We start from the raw sequence: 18,043 nt of genomic DNA, 5'->3' as shown, positions 1-18,043 counted from the left end.
GCAGGCCCGCATCCCCCATTGCCGTTTGGGGTCTTGAGACCAGTGTGTCCTGTGTGTCCCCCAAGCCAGGGGCTGTCCCGGTTTCAGATGGTGAGTACAGGAGTGAGCAGCTATGCCTCCTCCCACAGTGCTCAGCCAGTGCTCACCATACTGGGGAGAGGGGCTGCCCAGTGAGGAGGAAGGCACTGAGGTCTCGGCAAGGGCCTTGGCCCGTGGAGGGCCGGAGCTGCATCCAGACCCGTGTCCATGGGCACTGGGAGGGGGGCTGTGCGCCGGGTGGCTGTGAATGAGGGAGGGAGGCATGAACGTGTGGGTGGGCTGATGGATGGATGCGGGGGTCTGGGTGCTGCAAGGATGAGTGGGTAGGTGCAAGGATGGTTGGAAGGGGGTGTGGATGGATGGATGCAAGGGGGGTGATGGATGGTTGGATATTGAATGGGTGAACATATGGATGGGTGAACAGGGAGGTGAGCGGGTGGATGAAGGGTGAGTGGGTGTACAATTGAGTGGCTGGGTGTATGGGTGCTGACTGGGAACTGACTTCCTGACTGAGGGATCCCTGGATGGACAGCTGGGTCAGTGTCCTGGTGATAAATAGTGGTAGATGGCTGGATGGTGAGTGGGTGCAATGTGTAGCGTGAGTGGTCTGTTAGTCCAGGCCTTGCCACCAAGCACTACTGACCTTCGGGACCTGGTATTGGGGACTGGCCTGCGCCCCAGGTGGCAGCAGCCTTCAGGTTGCAGATGAGGACAACCCCCACCCCCCTTCACCCCCCCCCGCCAAGAACCACCAAGCTGCAAGTCAAGAAGCCATTGCGACCCAGGACACCATCCCCCCCCCCCCCCCAGGAGAGCCACATAGGAAAATGCCAGGTTTGTGGCTGCCATTTATTATGTCATCACATATTTACATCCTAGCTGGAACTCGGGTCACGCATTCAACAGGAGGGGCTGGTGTTCCTCGTCAGCAGCCTCGCCGGGCGGGATTTCGTACACGACAAACAGCGAGGAGTAGAGGCAGCCCAGGAAGGACACGAGGCTGGAGAAGTACATCACGCCGTTGGCGCTGCCCACAGCCGATGTCAGGGGCCCCAGCACCAGGGAGACGAGGATCTGGGCCAGGAAGTACTGGCAGCTGAGCAGGGAGATGTCCACACCCATGCCCCGCCGGGTGCCATCCACACCGGACCCTGCGAACTGGCAAAGACACGCACATCAGCAGGACATGGGCCTCGGGACCCACGTGTGTGTGCCCCAAGAGACACTGGGTGTGGGTCTAGGCCGCGCTAGGCACGTGCTTGGGGCACTAGCCCTTGGCTCCCCCACCCCCTAGAAGACACCTGCCCCATGGGACCGCCGCTCCCCTGCCCTCACCTGCGCCCCAGCCTAGTCCACCTCAGTGCTCAGCCGCGTCGCCCCAGCTGGGACACACTGTGTCCCTCCCTGCCACCCGCCACACTCAGGGAGAGCCACAGGGTGATAGGAGGCAGGCGGGTCCCCGCCCTGTCCCCAGGACAGTTTGTCCCCCATGGGAACTGTGCTGGGGTCCTGTGAATTGTCACCCTCAAGCCAGCAAGGGTGGGCGCCTCCGGGCCCTCAGCCTGCATTCTGGGGACTTTGCGTCATCAGACGGTTCCAGGCAGCAGAGTGCATAGGTGTGCGAGCAACAGCAGAATCTGGTGAATGGCCCAGAACCTGGAGTGCCCCTCCACCCCAGTGCCAGGGCCCAGGAGCCGCATGGAACAGCCGTGGGGAGCCTGGAGACAGGATTGGCCCCTTCCCTGAGCTCGTGGATGTGTCCAGCGGGAGCCCAGATGCCCTCGGCTACCTTCGTGGCTCCCCCTCGGTTCCTGCCAGAGAAAGTGGAACCCCAGGGCCTAGCCTGTCTGACTTGAGGCAGAGAGAAGGGGTCCCAGAGGGGAGGGGTTCCACCCAATAGCTCTGGGCTCTGGAAGCCCCTGCTGGACCCCAGACCCGAACCCGGAACCAGGAGGGTGGAGAGCTGGGAGCTGGCCCGGACGGAGGCAGCTTCCTCTGCCAGCCGAGGCCGCCAGTGCAGTGCCCGGTGCCCGTAGAACCCCCTCGCTGCCCGGTGCCCGCAGGACCCCCCCAGTGCCCGCAGTACCTTCTCACTGCCCAGTGCCTACAGGACCCCTCTGCTGCCGGTACCTGCAGGACCCCTTCACTGTCCGGCACCTACAGAACCCCCTGACTGTCCGGTGTCTGCAGGACCCCCTCGCTGCCCGGTACCCGCAGGACCCCCTCGATGCCCAGTGCCCGAAGAACTCCATGAGCACATGTATGAAACCACAGTTGAAGGAGGGAGCCCTGGCGGGCAGGTGAGGGACCCTGTAGCCACCCCTCACCCACCTGCACCAAGTAGGGTGCGACGCCCAGACGTCACAGCCACAGAGGAAAGAGATGGGAAATGAAATGAACAAGACCAAACCTAACTGCCCCCTCGGGGCTGGGGGCACAGCAGAACGCCAAGACATGGGTGCAGCCAATCCCCCCAGGGAGGTCCATCTCAATGCCCATGAGTGCGGATGGTTCTGGGGTGCTTGGAGTGGGCCTGCGGGAGCGAGCCTGAGTTTTGTAATGTTGGGAACTGACAGCGCTGGCGTCACCCCCATGCTGAGAGAAACCCCACAGCACACCCCCACCACCGCTGGGTGCCTGGGGTCCCGGGACTGTGGCATCTTGATTGATTGCTTTCTGTGCCCACCTGCCTCCTCGGGGACCCCAGAACCTGGTGGTGGGGGGTTGAGATGGGGCCTCCCCTTCCACCCTCCCCAGCCCTTCCCACGCGTGGCCGGGTGGAAGGGGCAGAGGCCTCCTTGTGCTGCGGAGATGCGGGGGTGAGGCAGGCTGGGCAGCACGTACCTTTCGGCTCTGGTAGTAGTCACACAGCAGCGAGTAGGGCAGCGTGCAGAGCGTGGAGAAGAGCACCCCGTAGGTGCTGCACAGCGACAGGACCACATACAGGTTCCGAGACAGCGTGGCCAGCCCGGTGCCCAGGCCGAAGGCCAGGTAGGCGATGAAGTACAGGGTACGCACGCTCAGGTGCTCCTCCAACTTCTCCAGGATGGCTGTGGAGACCAGGGGGCCTGGGCTAAGGGCTCGGCTCATTCAGGGACCGGCCGTGCCCCTGCAGACAAGCCCTGGCCAGACCCAGAAAGCGAGCAACGTGGGCAGAGTCCCCACCCCGCCGGCACCAGCAGCTAAGGGGCGCTGGCATCTGACAGCACCAGAGACAGGGTGGCCCCGTGCCCAGGCAAGGAATGTGGCCCAGTGTGGGTCTCTGGCTTCCAGACCTCTCGGGCAGTGCCAGCTGTCAGGCCTGAGAGAACGAACGGGGGTTGTGGCCAGTCAAAGGGACGTCTATTGCAGGTCCCTGAGGGTCCCTCTGGCCTGAGTCCAGCATGTGCCCCGTGGCCACACTGGCAGCCTGGACTCTCCTGGGCCTCCAGCCCTCCCTGCCCCTGGATATCTGAACACAGGAGGGCAGTACCCCGCCTCTGGGCTTTCAGGGTGCAGCCCCTCTGCCAGGGGACAGATCTGCACACACCTGACCCTGCCCGCCACCCAACCAGGACATCCTCAAGGATGATCAAACAGCACCACCCCAAAACCAGGGCAGAGACCAGCTTCCTGGATGCAGCAGACTCCACACCCTGGGAGCAAGGGCACAGGGACATGGCCAACCATATACCCTCAGGTGTGTGGAGGTTGGTCCGTAATGGAAGATTTCAGAATAGCTCGAGAGACCATCACCATGTGGTGTCTGCAGCAGTACATGGAACCAGTCAGATGTGATACAGCACATACAGTATGTGGTCTTCGCATATGGTGAATAATATCTATATGTGGTATATGTGATACTTGTATATGTGGCATATTACACATGTCATGTACATACCACAATATAACACATGTATGTAATACGGTATTAACATGTATGAGGTATATGATGTACACTTATGTGATATAAAGTGTAGACTGGGGACTGGAGCAATAGCACAGCGGGTAGGGTGTTTGCCTTGCACGCAGCCAACCCGGGTTCGATCCCCAGCATCCCATAGGGTCCCCCGAGCATCGCCAGGAGTAATTCCTGAGTGCAGAGCCAGGAGGAACCCCTGTGCATCGCCAGGTGTGACCCAAAAAGCAAAAAATAAATAAACTGTATACTGTACGTGGCATCTGTTGCATAACTGGTATGTGGTATGTAGTATGCATTACATCATATAGCATGTGATATGTAGTGTGTGTGTATGTGGATATATATATATGTATATATGCATGGTACAGAGTACATGTGTGCTGTAACAACCCCTGGATGTGGTACATGGCGGCAGGGCACGCTGTGCATGGATGGGTCCCTGCCCCCGGGGCGGCCGTACCTGAGTAGAGGGCGGCGCTGAAGGCGTAGATGCACATGCCCCAACATCCCGCGGTGACGCCGCTGTTGTACTTCTGGTACTCCTCCGACGTGTGCGGGGCCTTGGGGTCCCCCTGGAACACCACCTCCCCCATGAAGTCCGTGTAGAAGAGCAGCATCCCCTCGAATGAGAGCCAGCCTGCAGGAGGGGCTGAGTCTCAGTGGGCCGCGCCCTCGTCTGGACCCCTAGACACTAAGGGGGGCCCCAGCATTTCCTGCCAGAAGAAAACAGGGCGCCCACCTCCTCGACACCTCCCCACTTCCACCCCCTCTCATGGGGAAGAGAAAAATGCTGGGGGAACCCAACCAGGGTGGGGGTCCCGCGGGTGACGAGGAGGAAGCGACAGGCATCTCTGTTCCCTGACAGCAGATGGCTGCACTCACTGGCGCCCAGACCCCAATAGTGACACAGCCCCCTATGCTGTGTCCCAGTTGTTCCCAGGCCCTCGGATGAGGACAGAACTTCACGATCGGAGGCCCAGCGCTGGCCACTCAGGCCCCGCTCTGCTCTGCATTCGGCCTGCAGTGTCCTCCTGGGACCGCGGGATCCAGCTCTCAGACAGTATCACAATCTTTGCCAGGGACGGGAGTGTCAGGTGCCGCCGGGGGTCCTTGTCCCCAAGACTAGGACAAGATTCCCTCCCAGCCTCTCAGCAGCAGAGTGTGGGAGATGCCAGCACAGCCACTCCCTGCTGGCTTTGGTGGGGGGATGAGGGGAGAATGGACCCTGAGTTTTGTTGGGGGTGCAGGGAGATTGTGGGGAGGCCAGACTGGGGTGACCCCTGCAGGAAGGGGGTGGTGAGACACCCCAAGAGGGAGGTAGAAGGGACGATGTTAGCCTTCTGCGCGGCCAACCTAGGTTCAATCCCCAGCATCCTATAGGGTCCCCTGAGCACTGCCAGGAGTGATTCCTGAGTGCAGAGCCAGGAGGAACTCCTGAGCATCGCCGGGTGCGACCCAAAAAGAAAAAAGAGAAAGAGGGAGGTAGCAAGTGTCTCCATGGAGACGGGAAGAGGGGTGCGTCTCGGAGCTGCCTGCTCTTCCTGGGGAGTGGGCAGTGGGCTCTGCCTGTGACCCCGGAGGGAGCGGGTGGGGGCAGCTCACCCAGGAAGTGGTTGACGCAGAGGCTGCGCAGCGCGGCCGGCATGTTGCAGATGGTGGCGCAGAGGTGGCGCAGGGACAGCGGCTGCTCGGCCGGCCCCCCGGAGCCCGTCAACTCGCTCTCGTACTTCACTCCGTTCAGCAGGATGTTGGCCACCTGCCAAGGGCCCCCCCAAGCCCGAGTCAGTGTCCCCACCCCCACCAGCCTAGCACAGGGAGAGCAGGCTAATCCTCCCACCTCCTCTCGGGACCCCCAAAGGAGAGTGGAACCCCACGGTAGGTGCAGCTGACTTGGAATATAGGAAGGCGGTTCTGGGTACGCTCTGTGGAGCCCCATCTTTGCTGGAGGGCATCTCTCCAGGCAGCAGGGGGCTCTGTGCATGTCCCCCTCTCTCTGTAGGGGGCGCCCTGCTCTGGGCTACGTGAGGCCACCACGCAGGGTGGAGTCTAAGTGCTCGGGCCACCACGCAGGGTGGAGTCTAAGTGCTCACATTCTAGGGCTGATTTCCCGGCGCTCAGAGCTGACTCCACAACAAGGCGCCACACCCGTGGCCCTGCAAAGCTGGGGGAGCAGAGAGGTCCTCGCGACCTGACCCCTGAGAGCCCACGGTGCGGGGAGCTGAACCCCCAGCACTCGTGGCAGAGCGGCTGCCCAGTCCGCGGGGTTTCTGTGAGGCCCCATCACGCCCGGCCTCACTCCGTTTCTACTTTCCACAGAGAACTACCACGCAGGGCCTGGAGCCATAGCACGGTGGGTAAGATACCTGCCTTGCACACATAGCAGATCTGGGTTTGATCCCCAGCACCCCACGTGTCCCCCCCAAGTCCCATCAGGAGTGATCTCTGAAGGCAGAGCCAGGATTTAGCCCTGAGCACCATTGGTGGGGCCCCCTCACCACCAACCAACCCCCCCTAAAAAGAAGCTAGTGAGTGACCCTGCTCACGACCAGCCGGCAGAAACCAGGCTTTATGATGAGGACCCGGTGGCCAGAGAGGACAGAGGAGGCCCCCTCCAGGGACACGCTGCCAGGCTGTGAGCCCAGGTTCCAGATCCTTCCAGGACTGAGCTCACGGCCCGACCAGCGGCTTCATGACCCCTGAGCCGAGCAAAGCTGCCCTGAGACTGGGAGAAAGGGGCCCCCTGAGGGCCGCCCAGCAGGCAGGGTACTCTGCGTCTAGTGCTCCTGCCCCAGAACTGCCACCACAGGCCAGCACTATGGCCCGATTGAAGGGCGTCCAACACACCCTAAACAGCTTTCCGGAGAGTTCTCTGCCTTTGCAGCCCTGAGATGCAAAAGCCGCTTCTGGGAGCAGGTCAACGCTTTGTCCTAGAGTGGGTGGGAGGGCACCAGGACCCTCATGGTGTTGCTGGGAGCACCCTGCACACAGCGAGAATCACCACCAATCATGTGCCAGTCTGTGGTCGCCATGCCACGGCCGGCGTGGGGAGCGGGGGTCCCCGAGACACCCTCTCCCACTCAGTAGGTGGGTTCTCGTGCATCGGGGCCCAGAGATGAACCATTTCGTGGGCTCAGACACTGACCCCGGGGCCCCGGGACACCCTGTCCTCTGAGGGTCCCTACCCCCCCAGCCCTGCGGCCCCCTCACTCTTTACCTGCTGACTGAAGGTCACGGTCCTCCTCCTGCCGGTCTCGGGGGCCCCGCCCCCCGCCGCGTCGGGGATGGCCAGGGTCTGCGGCCGCTTGAGAATCCCCGACGAGCGCGGCTTGGAGGTGTCCAATGACCCCACCCTTAAAATGTCCCCTTCAGGGCCGGCGGTCAGGGCGTCCCCCAGCTGGGCCCCCACGCCACAGTCCGTCCGGTAGAAGCCGTCAGGGGTACGGGGGAAGCTGACGCTGAGCGGCTGTCGGGGGGCGCTGCCGGACACAGCCAGGTAGGAGTCGGAGCTGCCCGTGAAGCAGTCGATGAGCACACTGTCCAGGTTGGCCGTGCCGAAGGACGAGGCGAACTCGCTGAGGCCCGTCAGGGAGCTGTCCCTGCTGAGAAAGCTGCCGTACTTGGGGGTGAGCGGGCTGAGCGGCGACACGGGGCCTGAGAAGCTGGCATAGAGGCCAGGGCCCGCGGGGCAGGGGACGGGCTCGCCTGCACTCTCCTCAGCCGGCATGGGCGGCGACGGGGGTAGCGGCGCACTGGGGCTCTTCATGGCCGGCCGCTTCTCCCCGTGGGGCCTCAGGGGTCTCTCGGGGATGCTGACCAGCGTCAGGACGGTGGTGATGCTCAGGGTGACAGCCGTGAAGATGTAGATGACGCGGAGCTGCCCGCCCAGGGCTCTCCCAAAGCTGGTCTTGTCCCAGTGGATGCCACCGACCACGTAGCCAAAGCCACCGCCAAGACCTGCGGGGCCGGGGGGAGTGGGGTAGGGAACGGCGCTGACTGAAGCCCTGCCCAGGCAGACCCCGTTAGAGAAACTCTCACGAAAGAGAACGAGATTCCCAGGGGACCCCCACCTGCCGAGACCTTGCTGAGTCCCCCCTTCCAAAGCCAGTGGCACAAAGACCACCTGTACACAGCTGGTTCTGCCCCAGCTGCACCTTTCCTCTCTGCTTTATGCAAGACCCTCTCTCCTGCAGCCTCCACCCCAGACTCAGCGGACACAAAAACCTCAGGTGCACCCCACACACACCCCCCATCCCACGAGTCCCTACTAATAGTGACGGAGGCTGGACCTGCTCTGGTAGCCCTCTGTGTGGGTCAGCAGGCCCTCAAGTAACAATAGGGTTGCAGAGATCCAGCCTTTTCTTCTGCATTCCAGGCAACTGTCAAACTGGTTCACACAGTTCAGTGGAGTTGTGTGTGACAGATGCTCATGGTTCCCAAAGGCCCGGGTCTCCCAGTGCAGCTCTGCCTCCCTCGCTCACTCCAACCTGTCCTTGTGCGCCTCTCTGGATGACTCCGGCCCACCAGGCCTCACCCCCAGCATCAGCCCTAGAGGACACAGCTGCTGTTCTGTGGTCCTTGATCCAGATGAACTTCACTCCCGCCCCCTTTTGCTGGTCGGATCGGGAGGCTATGTGAGTCTGGGTCCCCCTACTGGGCTCCTGATGTACGTGTGCAGTGCTGGGGACCAACCCAGAACCCCACACCTACAGGCCAGCACTGCCGCTGAGCCCTGCCCTGTCCTCTTGTGGCTCTCATGCCTGGCATAAAGTCGCGCATGCCAGGCACACACACAGACTTGATCTGCATTAGTCCCAGATTCCATATTTGCAACTTGACCTGCTCCCTGGAACTGGTTGGTAACCCCCAATCAGGGTGGACCCAGCGCTCAGCAGAGGGGGTGGGGCGCTGCCTCCCTCAGGGTCCTTGCTGAACTTCGCCCACCTTCTCCCCGTCCTGAGTGAGACTGACTGGGTGCGTGGTCATCGCCTCGTTTCAGTGCCCTGAGCTGGGTTTGGAGAGGGCCGGTGCCCTCACGTCGCACACAACTCTCAGCAGAAACGAGGTCAGGGAGCCGCGCCTTCCCTGACATGACCAGAGTGGGAGCTTGATCTCCCAGGGGCTGGTGGCGAGGTGGGGGCGATGCACCCCGGGCCGAAAGCTACCGACCCATAGACGTGGGCGGACAATGCCAAGTGCGCACAGACATCATGCATTTCCATAGTATCTGCTACCCACTCCAGTAAAGCAGCAACATTTTTTCCTTTGTTTGGCGGAAATTGGAGGCCATACTCTTGATTCTGTGCTCAGAGATCATTTCTGGATGGATTGGGGAACCATATTAGGGTGCTGGGGATCAAACCTGGGTCGGCCAGGTGAAAGGCGAGTGCCCTATCCACTGTGCTGCCTAGGAATCAAGACGTCTCTAAATCAGAATGGGGTGTGGCCTCCCCAGAGCACCGCTCCTGGGCAGAGCCAGACCCGCCGCTGGGCGGGACCAGGTCCACTTCTGGGCGGAGCCAAACCTGCCAATGGGCGGGGGCAACCCACCGCTGGGCGGGGCCAGACCTGCCAATAGGCGGGGCCAACCCGACACTGGGCAAAGCCAGACCTGCCGCTGGGCGGAGCTAAACCCGCCGCTGGGCGGGGCCAGACCCGCCGCTGGGCGGGGCCTCACCTGCCAGGAGCGCGTGGATGTTGAGGCCACGGTCCTGGTCCGCAGGGCTGCACACGTCCATCATGTAGGCGTGGCTGGGGTTGTCCGCCGAGTCGGCGCTGAAGTCCATCAGCACCACCCCGCACACGGTGAAGAGGATCCCCCACTTGTGGGAGGTGGCTGTGTCAGCCAGCGCCGCGCCCATGTCCCTGCCGTTGAGCAGGAGCGAGAGGCCCAGCAGCACCCCTGGGACAGAGACAGCATCATGCGGGGACACGCCGCGGCCCGGCCACCCCAGCCCCTCCGTCTGGGCTCTCCAGCTTCCCGCAGGTCTCCGTTTCTTTCCACTTCCAGCAGGGCCCGTGGGAAAAGCCACCGCCCACACCCCACTGTGGCGCAGGGAAGGAAAGTGGGGGCTCTCCCCTCGCCGGGAAAGGGTGAGGCGGGGCGCCCGTGCCACAGGTCAGGAGAACGGGCGCACCCCGACTTAGAGTGTGAGCTACTGCATGGGAAGTTTGGGGTTTTCTAAGCGCCACATGGGTGCTGAGGTGGGGGAGCCACTTCTCAGCCAACAGGAAGAGGCTGGGGAACTTGGGGGAGCTATGGGGTGCTGGGGATTGAACTTGGGGTCTCACGCATGCTACCTGTCTGCTCTGTAACTTGAGTCATCTCCCTGGTATGTGTGTGTGTGTGTGTGTGTGTGTGTGTGTGCGCGCGCACGCTCACATGTGTCTGCATATGTCTGTAAATCTGTGTGTCTGTGTGTGTCTGTTGTGTGTGTCTGTGTGTATCTCTGTGTGTCTGTGTGTGTATCTGTGTGTGTCTATATGTGTCTGCATATGTCTGTGAATCTGTGTGCATCTGTGTGTCTGTGTGTTTGTTGTGTGTATCTGCATGTCTGCGTGTGTCTGCGTGTGTCTCTGTGTGTCTGCGTGTATCTCTGTGCATCTGTGTGGGTCTCTGTGTATCTGTGTGTGTGTGTCTGTGTCTTGTGTCATCTCTGTGTGTCTCTGAGTGCCTGTATATGTCTGCGTGTCTCTGTGTGTCTGCATGTGTCTCTGTGTATCTGTGTGGGTCTCTGTGTGCCTGTGTCTGTCTATGTTTGTGTGTGTGTTTCTGTGTGTCTGTGTGTGTGTGTGTGTGTGTGAGTCTGATCATCTAAATGACTGTTTTGCTCAATACTCTCTGACTCCCTAAGAGCAGCGGCGGGCGGCGGACTCCTTCACACGCGATGGCAATGCCAAACAACAGACCTATCGCCAGGACAAGAATGAAAGGGCGTCTCCTTCCAAACCTTGAGGTACATCGGTCACTCCAGGCACCCAGCAGAGGCTGCAGCAGGAAGCCTGGAACACAGCAGGCAAGGGTCACGCGGGAACAACCAACCCCATCCCAGAAACACCTGCAGCAAACGTCCTGGGACTTAGGGAACAGGAGCAGTCACAGGGCCACAGGACCCACTCAGCGGGCGCAGAGGCCGCCAGGCCTTCCCGTCCTCCCCCCGCGCCACCTCCTGCACCCCCCCACGCCGCCTGGAGAAGAACTTCAGGGCACCCAGGTGCTGCTCTTGCGGTCCCGACGGGCATAGAGCTACTCCCGCAGGCAGCCGGTGTCCCGCACTCACCGAGGATAGGGCTGATGAACCAGACCAGGCTGTAGAGCTGGTCGGGGAGGCCCATCTGCAGCAGCACGGGTGTGACGTAGGCCGTCTCCATGGCGTAGCTGAACTCAATGCCGAACAGGATGCAGCCGTTGGACAGCAGCTCCCTCAATGAGCGCTGCGGGTGCAGGTCGCCCAAGTCCACCAGCTCGATGGGACACGGGGTGTTGGGGGGCGGGGGTGGGGAGGGCCGAATGCACTTCCTCCTCTTGGGGTGTCGCTTGAAGTTGTTGGCCCGGTGGCTGATGTGCTGGCTCACGGAGCCCGAGACGTGGGACCTCCAGAAGTCCTGGGGGCCCCAGGCAGGGAGGACGGCCTCTCCCGGGGGAGGGGTGCTGCTCGCTGGGGGGATCATCATAGGGGCGGCTGCTGGGCACTCCTGCAGGGAGGCATCGGGGAGCACAGTGACTTGGGGGGCTTTCCCAGGCAGTACCCCCTTCAGGTGGGAACCCCTCAGCTGCATTGCCCTCTTCCCCGGAGGGGATGCTCTGACCCCCCTCCCTGAACACAGCCCAGCTGCCCGAGAGAGCAAAGGAGGGAGGGGCGGAGAGAGGGACAGAAGGAGGGAAATTATAGAAGAAGGAAGGGAAGGAGCAAGGAAGGAAGGAAGGAGAAGCAACGAAGGAAGGAGGGAGGGAGGGAGGGAGGGAGGGAGGAGGAAGGAGGGAGGAAGGAAGGGAGAGAGGAAGGAAGGAAGGAAGGAAGGGAGGGAGGGAGGAAGGGAGAGAGGGAGGGAGAGAGGGAGAGAGGTAGGGAGGGAGGAGAAAGAAGGAAGGAAGCAGGGAGGGACAGAAGGAAGGAAGAAGAAAGGAAGGGAGGAAAGAGGGAGGGAGGAAGAAGGAAGAAAGGAAAGGAAGGAAGGGAGGGAGGAAGGAAGGAAAGAAGGAAGGAAGGAAGGAAGGAAGGAAGGAAGGAAGGAAGGAAGGGAGGAAGGAAGGGGCAGACAGTGGGGTGTGGGTCTAGACTGCTCCCAAGCTCTCACTGCTGCCTTTTGTGTTTGTTTGAGGACCACACCCGGCAGTGCATGCGAAACAAGGCCCTGTCCACGGTGCTTCCTCTCGCATTCACTGCTGCCTTGATGCCTTCAAGTCCTTCCTGAGAAGTCCTCAGGCCAAGGCCAAACAACTGCCCAGCGGGGCCTTTCCTGACAGGGGCCTCCTCAGCCTCTAAGGGTTTTGTTTGTTTGTTTTTTGCTTTTTGGGTCCCACTCGGCGAAGCTCAGGGGTTACTCCTGGCTCATGCGCTCAGGAATTACTCCTGGCGGTGCTCAGGGGACTATATGGGATGCTGGGGGTCGAACCTCTGTGTCTGCGTGTAAAGCAAATGGCTGTGTGTAAGGCAAACGCCCTCCCTGCTGTACTATCGCTCCGGCCCCTCAGCCTGTTTTCCATCCTCCTGGACTTAAGGAATGAGGCCCTGAGGAAACTCAGAGCACCCTCCCTCACCCTACGGGATTGCTTCTCGATGAATCCCTCAGACTCCTCACCGTCCCACACTTGCACCCCAACCCCCACCCCAGCCCCTCACAGAGAATCTCCTTCTCTCCAGAAGACAGCAGTAGGGCAGTGACTCCATCAAGAGATGCTGCGGCAGGATTCAGAGCTCTGTGCTGACTCACAGACTGCCTGGCTCTCTATCTGTCCACCCATCCTTCCATCCAAACATCCTTCTGTCCATCCATCCATCTATCCCTCCATTCATCCATCTGTCCATTCATCCATTATCTATCCATCATTCGTTCCCTCCATCTATCTGTCCATCCTTCCCTCACCTATTCATCCATCAGTCCATCCATCCATTCATCCATCCATCCTTCCTTCTCTTCATCCATCCATCCATCCATCTACCCTTCCCTCAATCCATCTGTCCATCCATACATCCCTCCATCCATTCATCCATCTATTCATCCATTCATCGTTCCCTCCCTCCCATCAGCCCATTCATTCATTAATCACTGATCCGTGATTATTTATCCGTGCAGTCATCTCTCCCATTACCTACTCACCCACCATTCCATCCACTCATTCACCCACCATCCATTCACCTACCCACCCATCTTCCCATCATCTATGCACCCACCCATCCATCCATCCATCATTCATTCACCCTTTCATCCACCCCGCTGTTCTACCCACCCGCCCATCCATCTGTCCCCAATCTATCCCACACATCTACCCATCCGTCCATCCATCCATCCATCCACCCGTTTGTCCATCCATCCTTCCGTCCGTCCGTCCACCCACCCATCCATCCATCCATCCACCCGTCCGTCCATCCATCCATCCATCCATCCATCCATCCACCCGTCCGTCCGTCCATCCATCCACCCGTCCATCCATCCGTCCACCCATCCATCCTTCCGTCCGTCCATCCGTCCACCCACCCATCCATCCATCCATCCACCCATCCGTCCGTCCATCCATCTATCCATCCATCCATCCACCCGTCCGTCCATCCGTCCATCCGTCCACCCGTCCGTCCATCCGTCCACCCACCCACCCACCCTCCTCTCCTTTAGCTGCCCATCCGTGCACCTACCCCCCATCCATCTTCCACTCAGCTGACTGCTGGGTACTGAGTACTGTTCACAGGACAGTGATCTCATAGATCAAAGGAAAAAGCCCAGACTCTAGGACTAGCCTTAAGCTGGCTGGGCCGGCGGTGGGGAGAGCACTGCAGGCTGGGGGCAGCAGGGCAAGGGGAGACAAGCGGGAGGCAGCGGGAATGCCCAGCAGAGGCAGAGATTTTGCACTTTGACAGCCGGACACTCGATCAAGTCTCACCTTTCTAATGACTTATTGCCTGACCTTAGAATAAGGTCTGCTCGCCTCTAAAACCAGGCAAGACCCTACAAACAACGCCGGCCGGTAAGATCCCTTGGAGCAGAAGCAATTGTAAAGATTAAACCAAGGAAACAAATGTTGAGCTCTCACTTCCAGGCTTATTATGGTCCCCGTGGCCCAGCTCAGGCCCTTGAAGAATCAAGACTCCAGAGAAAGTGCCGGCCAGCTGCTGGTCGTCACCCCCAAACAGTCAGCAGCCCCAGGCACCATTCACTAGAATCCCAGAGCCAGCTCCAGATAAGGCCTCGTTGACCCTTCGGAGAGAAGGAAACTGCCGGCTGGCACAGCGCTGGCCAGTGGCTCCGCCTCCCCCTGCCCTGACCCGGAACTGCGCCCAGCATCTCTGCTTCTGCCTCTCCAGCGAACACTTCGTTTCATTTTGTGGTGGTTGTTTTGGACTACACCCCGCAGTGTTCAGGGCTTACTCCTGACTGGCTCACGGCCACCCTGGCAGGGCTCCGGGCACTGAACCTGGCTCAGCTGCAAGCGAGGCGAGTGCCTCCCTCCAAGCGTCTCGCGGGCCTCCTGTGCGCCGTTCACTCCACGGAAGGGAAGTTCTGTCCTGGGCACTAGAAACTGTCCCTTTTTCCCAGACCCTCGTGAGCTCTGGGTCCACTTGGGACAGACTGACAAGCCACATGTGGTAGTCGATGGTTCTGGAAAGGGGACCTTTTGAGCCCCCCTTAAAAGGGAGCTGGTGGGCAACCTGCACCCCTCTGCTGAGCATTTCTCACCCTCATACCCCTCACCCCCAGCTTCAAAAGTCAGCTCGTGGCCAGGCCCAGCAAGGCTGACCTCCTCCAGGAAGCCCTCAGCCACTTCTTTGAGCTGAATGAAGCCTGAGCTCAGAGAAAAGGCCTGAAGCTGGGGGGGAAGGGGGGATCAGTCCTATTGTTTTCATTTAAGAATGTACCTTCTGCGGCTGGAGAGATAGTAAGAGATAGGATGCTTGCACGCAGCTGACCTGAGTTCGATTCCCGGCACCCCCATATGGTTTCCCAAGCCCTGTTAGGACTGAATCCTGAGCGCCTAGCCAGGAGGAAGCCCTGAGCATCGTTGGGTGTGGCCCCCAAACAGACAATTTGCTTCTAAGAGCTGACCGTGAAAGCAAACTTTAAGAAGTTTAAAATTCACCTTTGCGGGGCTGGAGAGATAGCACAGCGGGTAGGGCGTTTGCCTTGCACGCGGCCGACCTGGGTTCAATTCCCAGCATCCCATATGGTTCCCTGAGCACCGCCAGGAGTAACTCCTGAGTGCAGAACCAAACCCCTGTGCATCGCCAAGTGTGACCCAAAAAGCAAAAAAAAAAAAAAAAATCACCTTTGGGGTTGGGGAGTCAGTTGAACGCATGCAGGAGCCCCGGGTTCCATCTCTGGCAGCAACCCCCAATCACTGAGCCACGAATAGCCACGAATAGTACACGGGCACCTCCCAGGGGGCCCCCTAACTCAAGTGCACTTTTTTTTTTTTTTTGGGTTTTTGGGTCACACCTGGCGATGCACAGGGGTTACTCCTGGCTCTGCACTCAGGAGTTACTCCTGGTGGTGCTCAGGGGACCCTATGGGGTGCTGGGAATCGAACCCCGGGTTGGCCACGTGCAAAGCAGACGCCCTACCCAATGTGCTATCTCTCCAGCCCCCAAGTGCACTTTTTTAAATAACACAAGTTGTGGGGTTTTTTCTTTTGCCACCTTTGGCGATGCTCAGGAGTTACTCCTGACTCAGCACTCAGGAATTACTCCTGGAGGTGCTTGGCGTGCCAGGGATCGAACCCGGGTCGGCTGTGAGCAAGGCAAGTGCCCTACCCGCTGTGCTATGCTCCAGCCCTCAAGTGCATTTTTGAATGTTATAAAAGGGAAACTTAAGACACAGAGGCGGGTGGATAGAGGACCACAGTGCCCGGGAGACTCTTCCGAGGAGAGCGCGACCCTAGAGTTTGCAGCTAGAGCCCCTGTGTGGATTCCGCCCTGCAGAGGGACTTCTCTGTAACGGATCCAGAGCTGTCATTTGTTCTGGGTCATCGGTTCAGAGAGGTAAGGTCCCTCATCTGGGCTGCGGTTCCCCAGGAGACCCGCCTACTTCCCCAGGCTGGGGGGCACTGGCCCTCCCCACCTCTCCTGCCAGGCCTCAGGCTCACACTTCAAGGCAACTGCAACAGACAGGCCCAGGGGGCTTTCTCGGCTCTTCACTCCCCTGAGCCTCGCCCAGCCCAGACCTTCCTTGCACTTGGGGGTGCTCTGCGCCCATCTCTGCTCCCTTCCAAGCTGGGGAGGATGAATCACGTGAGCCGGTGAACCCAGTCATCGCTGGGGAAGACCCTCAGTTGGGGGCTCCGGACAGGCGGGGGCTGTTGGGGGCCGGGGCGGGGAACGGCCGGGTGCCTCTGAGTGAACCGGAAGCTGATGACACCTGCCCAGGTGTCAGGCCTGGGGCCAGGCCAGTGTCTGCTCCCTGGGCACAGGCGTCTCCTGCAGCCACCGCGCGGTGGGGGGCGGGGAGTGTCCCGAGAGCTCGGGACAGGCCAGTTCATGCGGGGAACAAAGGTCCAGGCGCCAGCCCCGCTCCTGCCCTCGGGTCGCCCTGGGGCCCAGGCGCGGGCGCCCGGGGAAGCCGTACCTGTGGGTGCGGGGCCGAGGCATCCCTCTCCGAGGCCGGGGTCCCGCCTGCCCCCCGCGCGGCCTCAGCCTCCCTCCCGGCCTGGCCGCCCCCGGCCCTGCGCTGCGGCTGCAGCATCACCCCGCGGGGCGGGGCCGTGACGTCACGCCTGCATCCCCGCGAGCATCCTTAAAGCGGCCCCGCCGCGCCGCCCCGCGCCCCCACCTGGGCGCCCCGTGCTCAAGGCGGCTCCGCATTCAGCCCCCGCCTTCTACCCCGTATGCCCCTCACCCCTGCAGTGCCTCCCACTGGGGGGTCCCCGCACCCCTTCTCCTACCTCCACGCTGCTCTCCCCGACCACGTGCTGCCCCTCCACTGTCTCCGCCCACCCCCACCGCCACGCGGGGGCTCCCCCATCACCCCTTCTCCCTTTACCCACCATCAGCTCTCCCCAAGGGAGACCCGACCCTGGCTGGGGCGCTGCCCCGTGACCTCAGGGCACAGATGTGGGGGAACCTTCCTGGGCTTCCAGGGGCTGCTATGGGGACCTGAAAGGGGGTGCTGCCACCCCCTCCGCTCAGGCTCTATCCTGGGTTGGGTCCCAGAGCCGTGAGTGGAGCAGAACTGCTTGCGCCGCCACAGCTGAGGGGAAGGTGCTTCTCACTGTTCCTGTGCGTCTGAGGTGTCCACACTCACACACACTCGCACTCACACACACACACAGAGCACAGGGCACATGCATGCGTGCACACAGGTACACAGAACCTGTGCATTCTCATAGGTGCATGCACACCCACATGAGTGCACAAAGGATGCACATGGTCTGCCTGCATGCTCATACACTGACACAGGGCAATGCGTACCTGCACACACACACACACACACACACACACACACACACACCCACAAGAACACACATACATATACAAGGACATGCATACATGTACAAGGACACACGGCATACATAAATGTACAAAAGCATACATACAAGGACATGCATACTCACGTGTACAGGAACATGCACACGTGGATGTACAAATGCACATGCACATACATGCACAAGGTAACTCACAACAGAATAACACACATGTAAAAGGACACATACACAGAAGGCATACATGTATCCACATGCGTATACATTTTACACATGTAAAATACATATGCATACCCATATGCATAGGCACGTACAATGACAAAGGCACATGTATTTACACATATGCACACAAGAATACACAAGTACAAGGGCACATATGTGCCCATGTGTACACATGTGCACATAAGAGGTATGCATGCCCATGTGTAAACACATGTACAAGGGCATGTACATGCCCACATGCACACATTTGCACATTG

At 60.2% G+C, this 18,043-nt stretch overlaps 1 protein-coding gene across 3 annotated transcripts; it reads right to left on the bottom strand.

Annotated features, from left to right (window-relative positions):
- Positions 1 to 869: 869 nt before the first annotated feature.
- On the bottom strand, positions 870 to 16,844 carry SLC45A1 (solute carrier family 45 member 1). Of its 3 annotated transcripts, none has more exons than XM_056125047.1 (9): positions 16,712 to 16,844; positions 11,218 to 11,632; positions 10,847 to 10,939; positions 9,615 to 9,839; positions 7,155 to 7,894; positions 5,543 to 5,696; positions 4,401 to 4,577; positions 2,884 to 3,089; positions 870 to 1,197 (listed from the first exon to the last, which is right to left on the bottom strand). In XM_056125047.1, exons 1-9 carry the CDS (start codon positions 16,826 to 16,828, stop codon positions 931 to 933), a joined length of 2,394 nt encoding a protein of 797 aa, XP_055981022.1. In that variant the 5' UTR covers positions 16,829 to 16,844; the 3' UTR covers positions 870 to 930. The 3 variants fall into 3 exon arrangements, with proteins under 3 accessions (XP_055981022.1, XP_055981024.1, XP_055981025.1); XM_056125049.1 differs by having other exon boundaries at positions 870 to 1,190; XM_056125050.1 differs by lacking the exon at positions 16,712 to 16,844 and having other exon boundaries at positions 10,888 to 10,939; positions 11,218 to 11,359.
- Between the last annotated feature and the right edge of the window lie 1,199 nt (positions 16,845 to 18,043).

The sequence above is a fragment of the Sorex fumeus genome, unplaced genomic scaffold (genome assembly GCF_029834395.1).
Source record: "Sorex fumeus unplaced genomic scaffold, SorFum_2.1 ptg000054l, whole genome shotgun sequence".
NCBI classification, from domain to species: domain Eukaryota; kingdom Metazoa; phylum Chordata; class Mammalia; order Eulipotyphla; family Soricidae; genus Sorex; species Sorex fumeus.
This window is presented reverse-complemented; position numbering and strand designations above follow the sequence as displayed.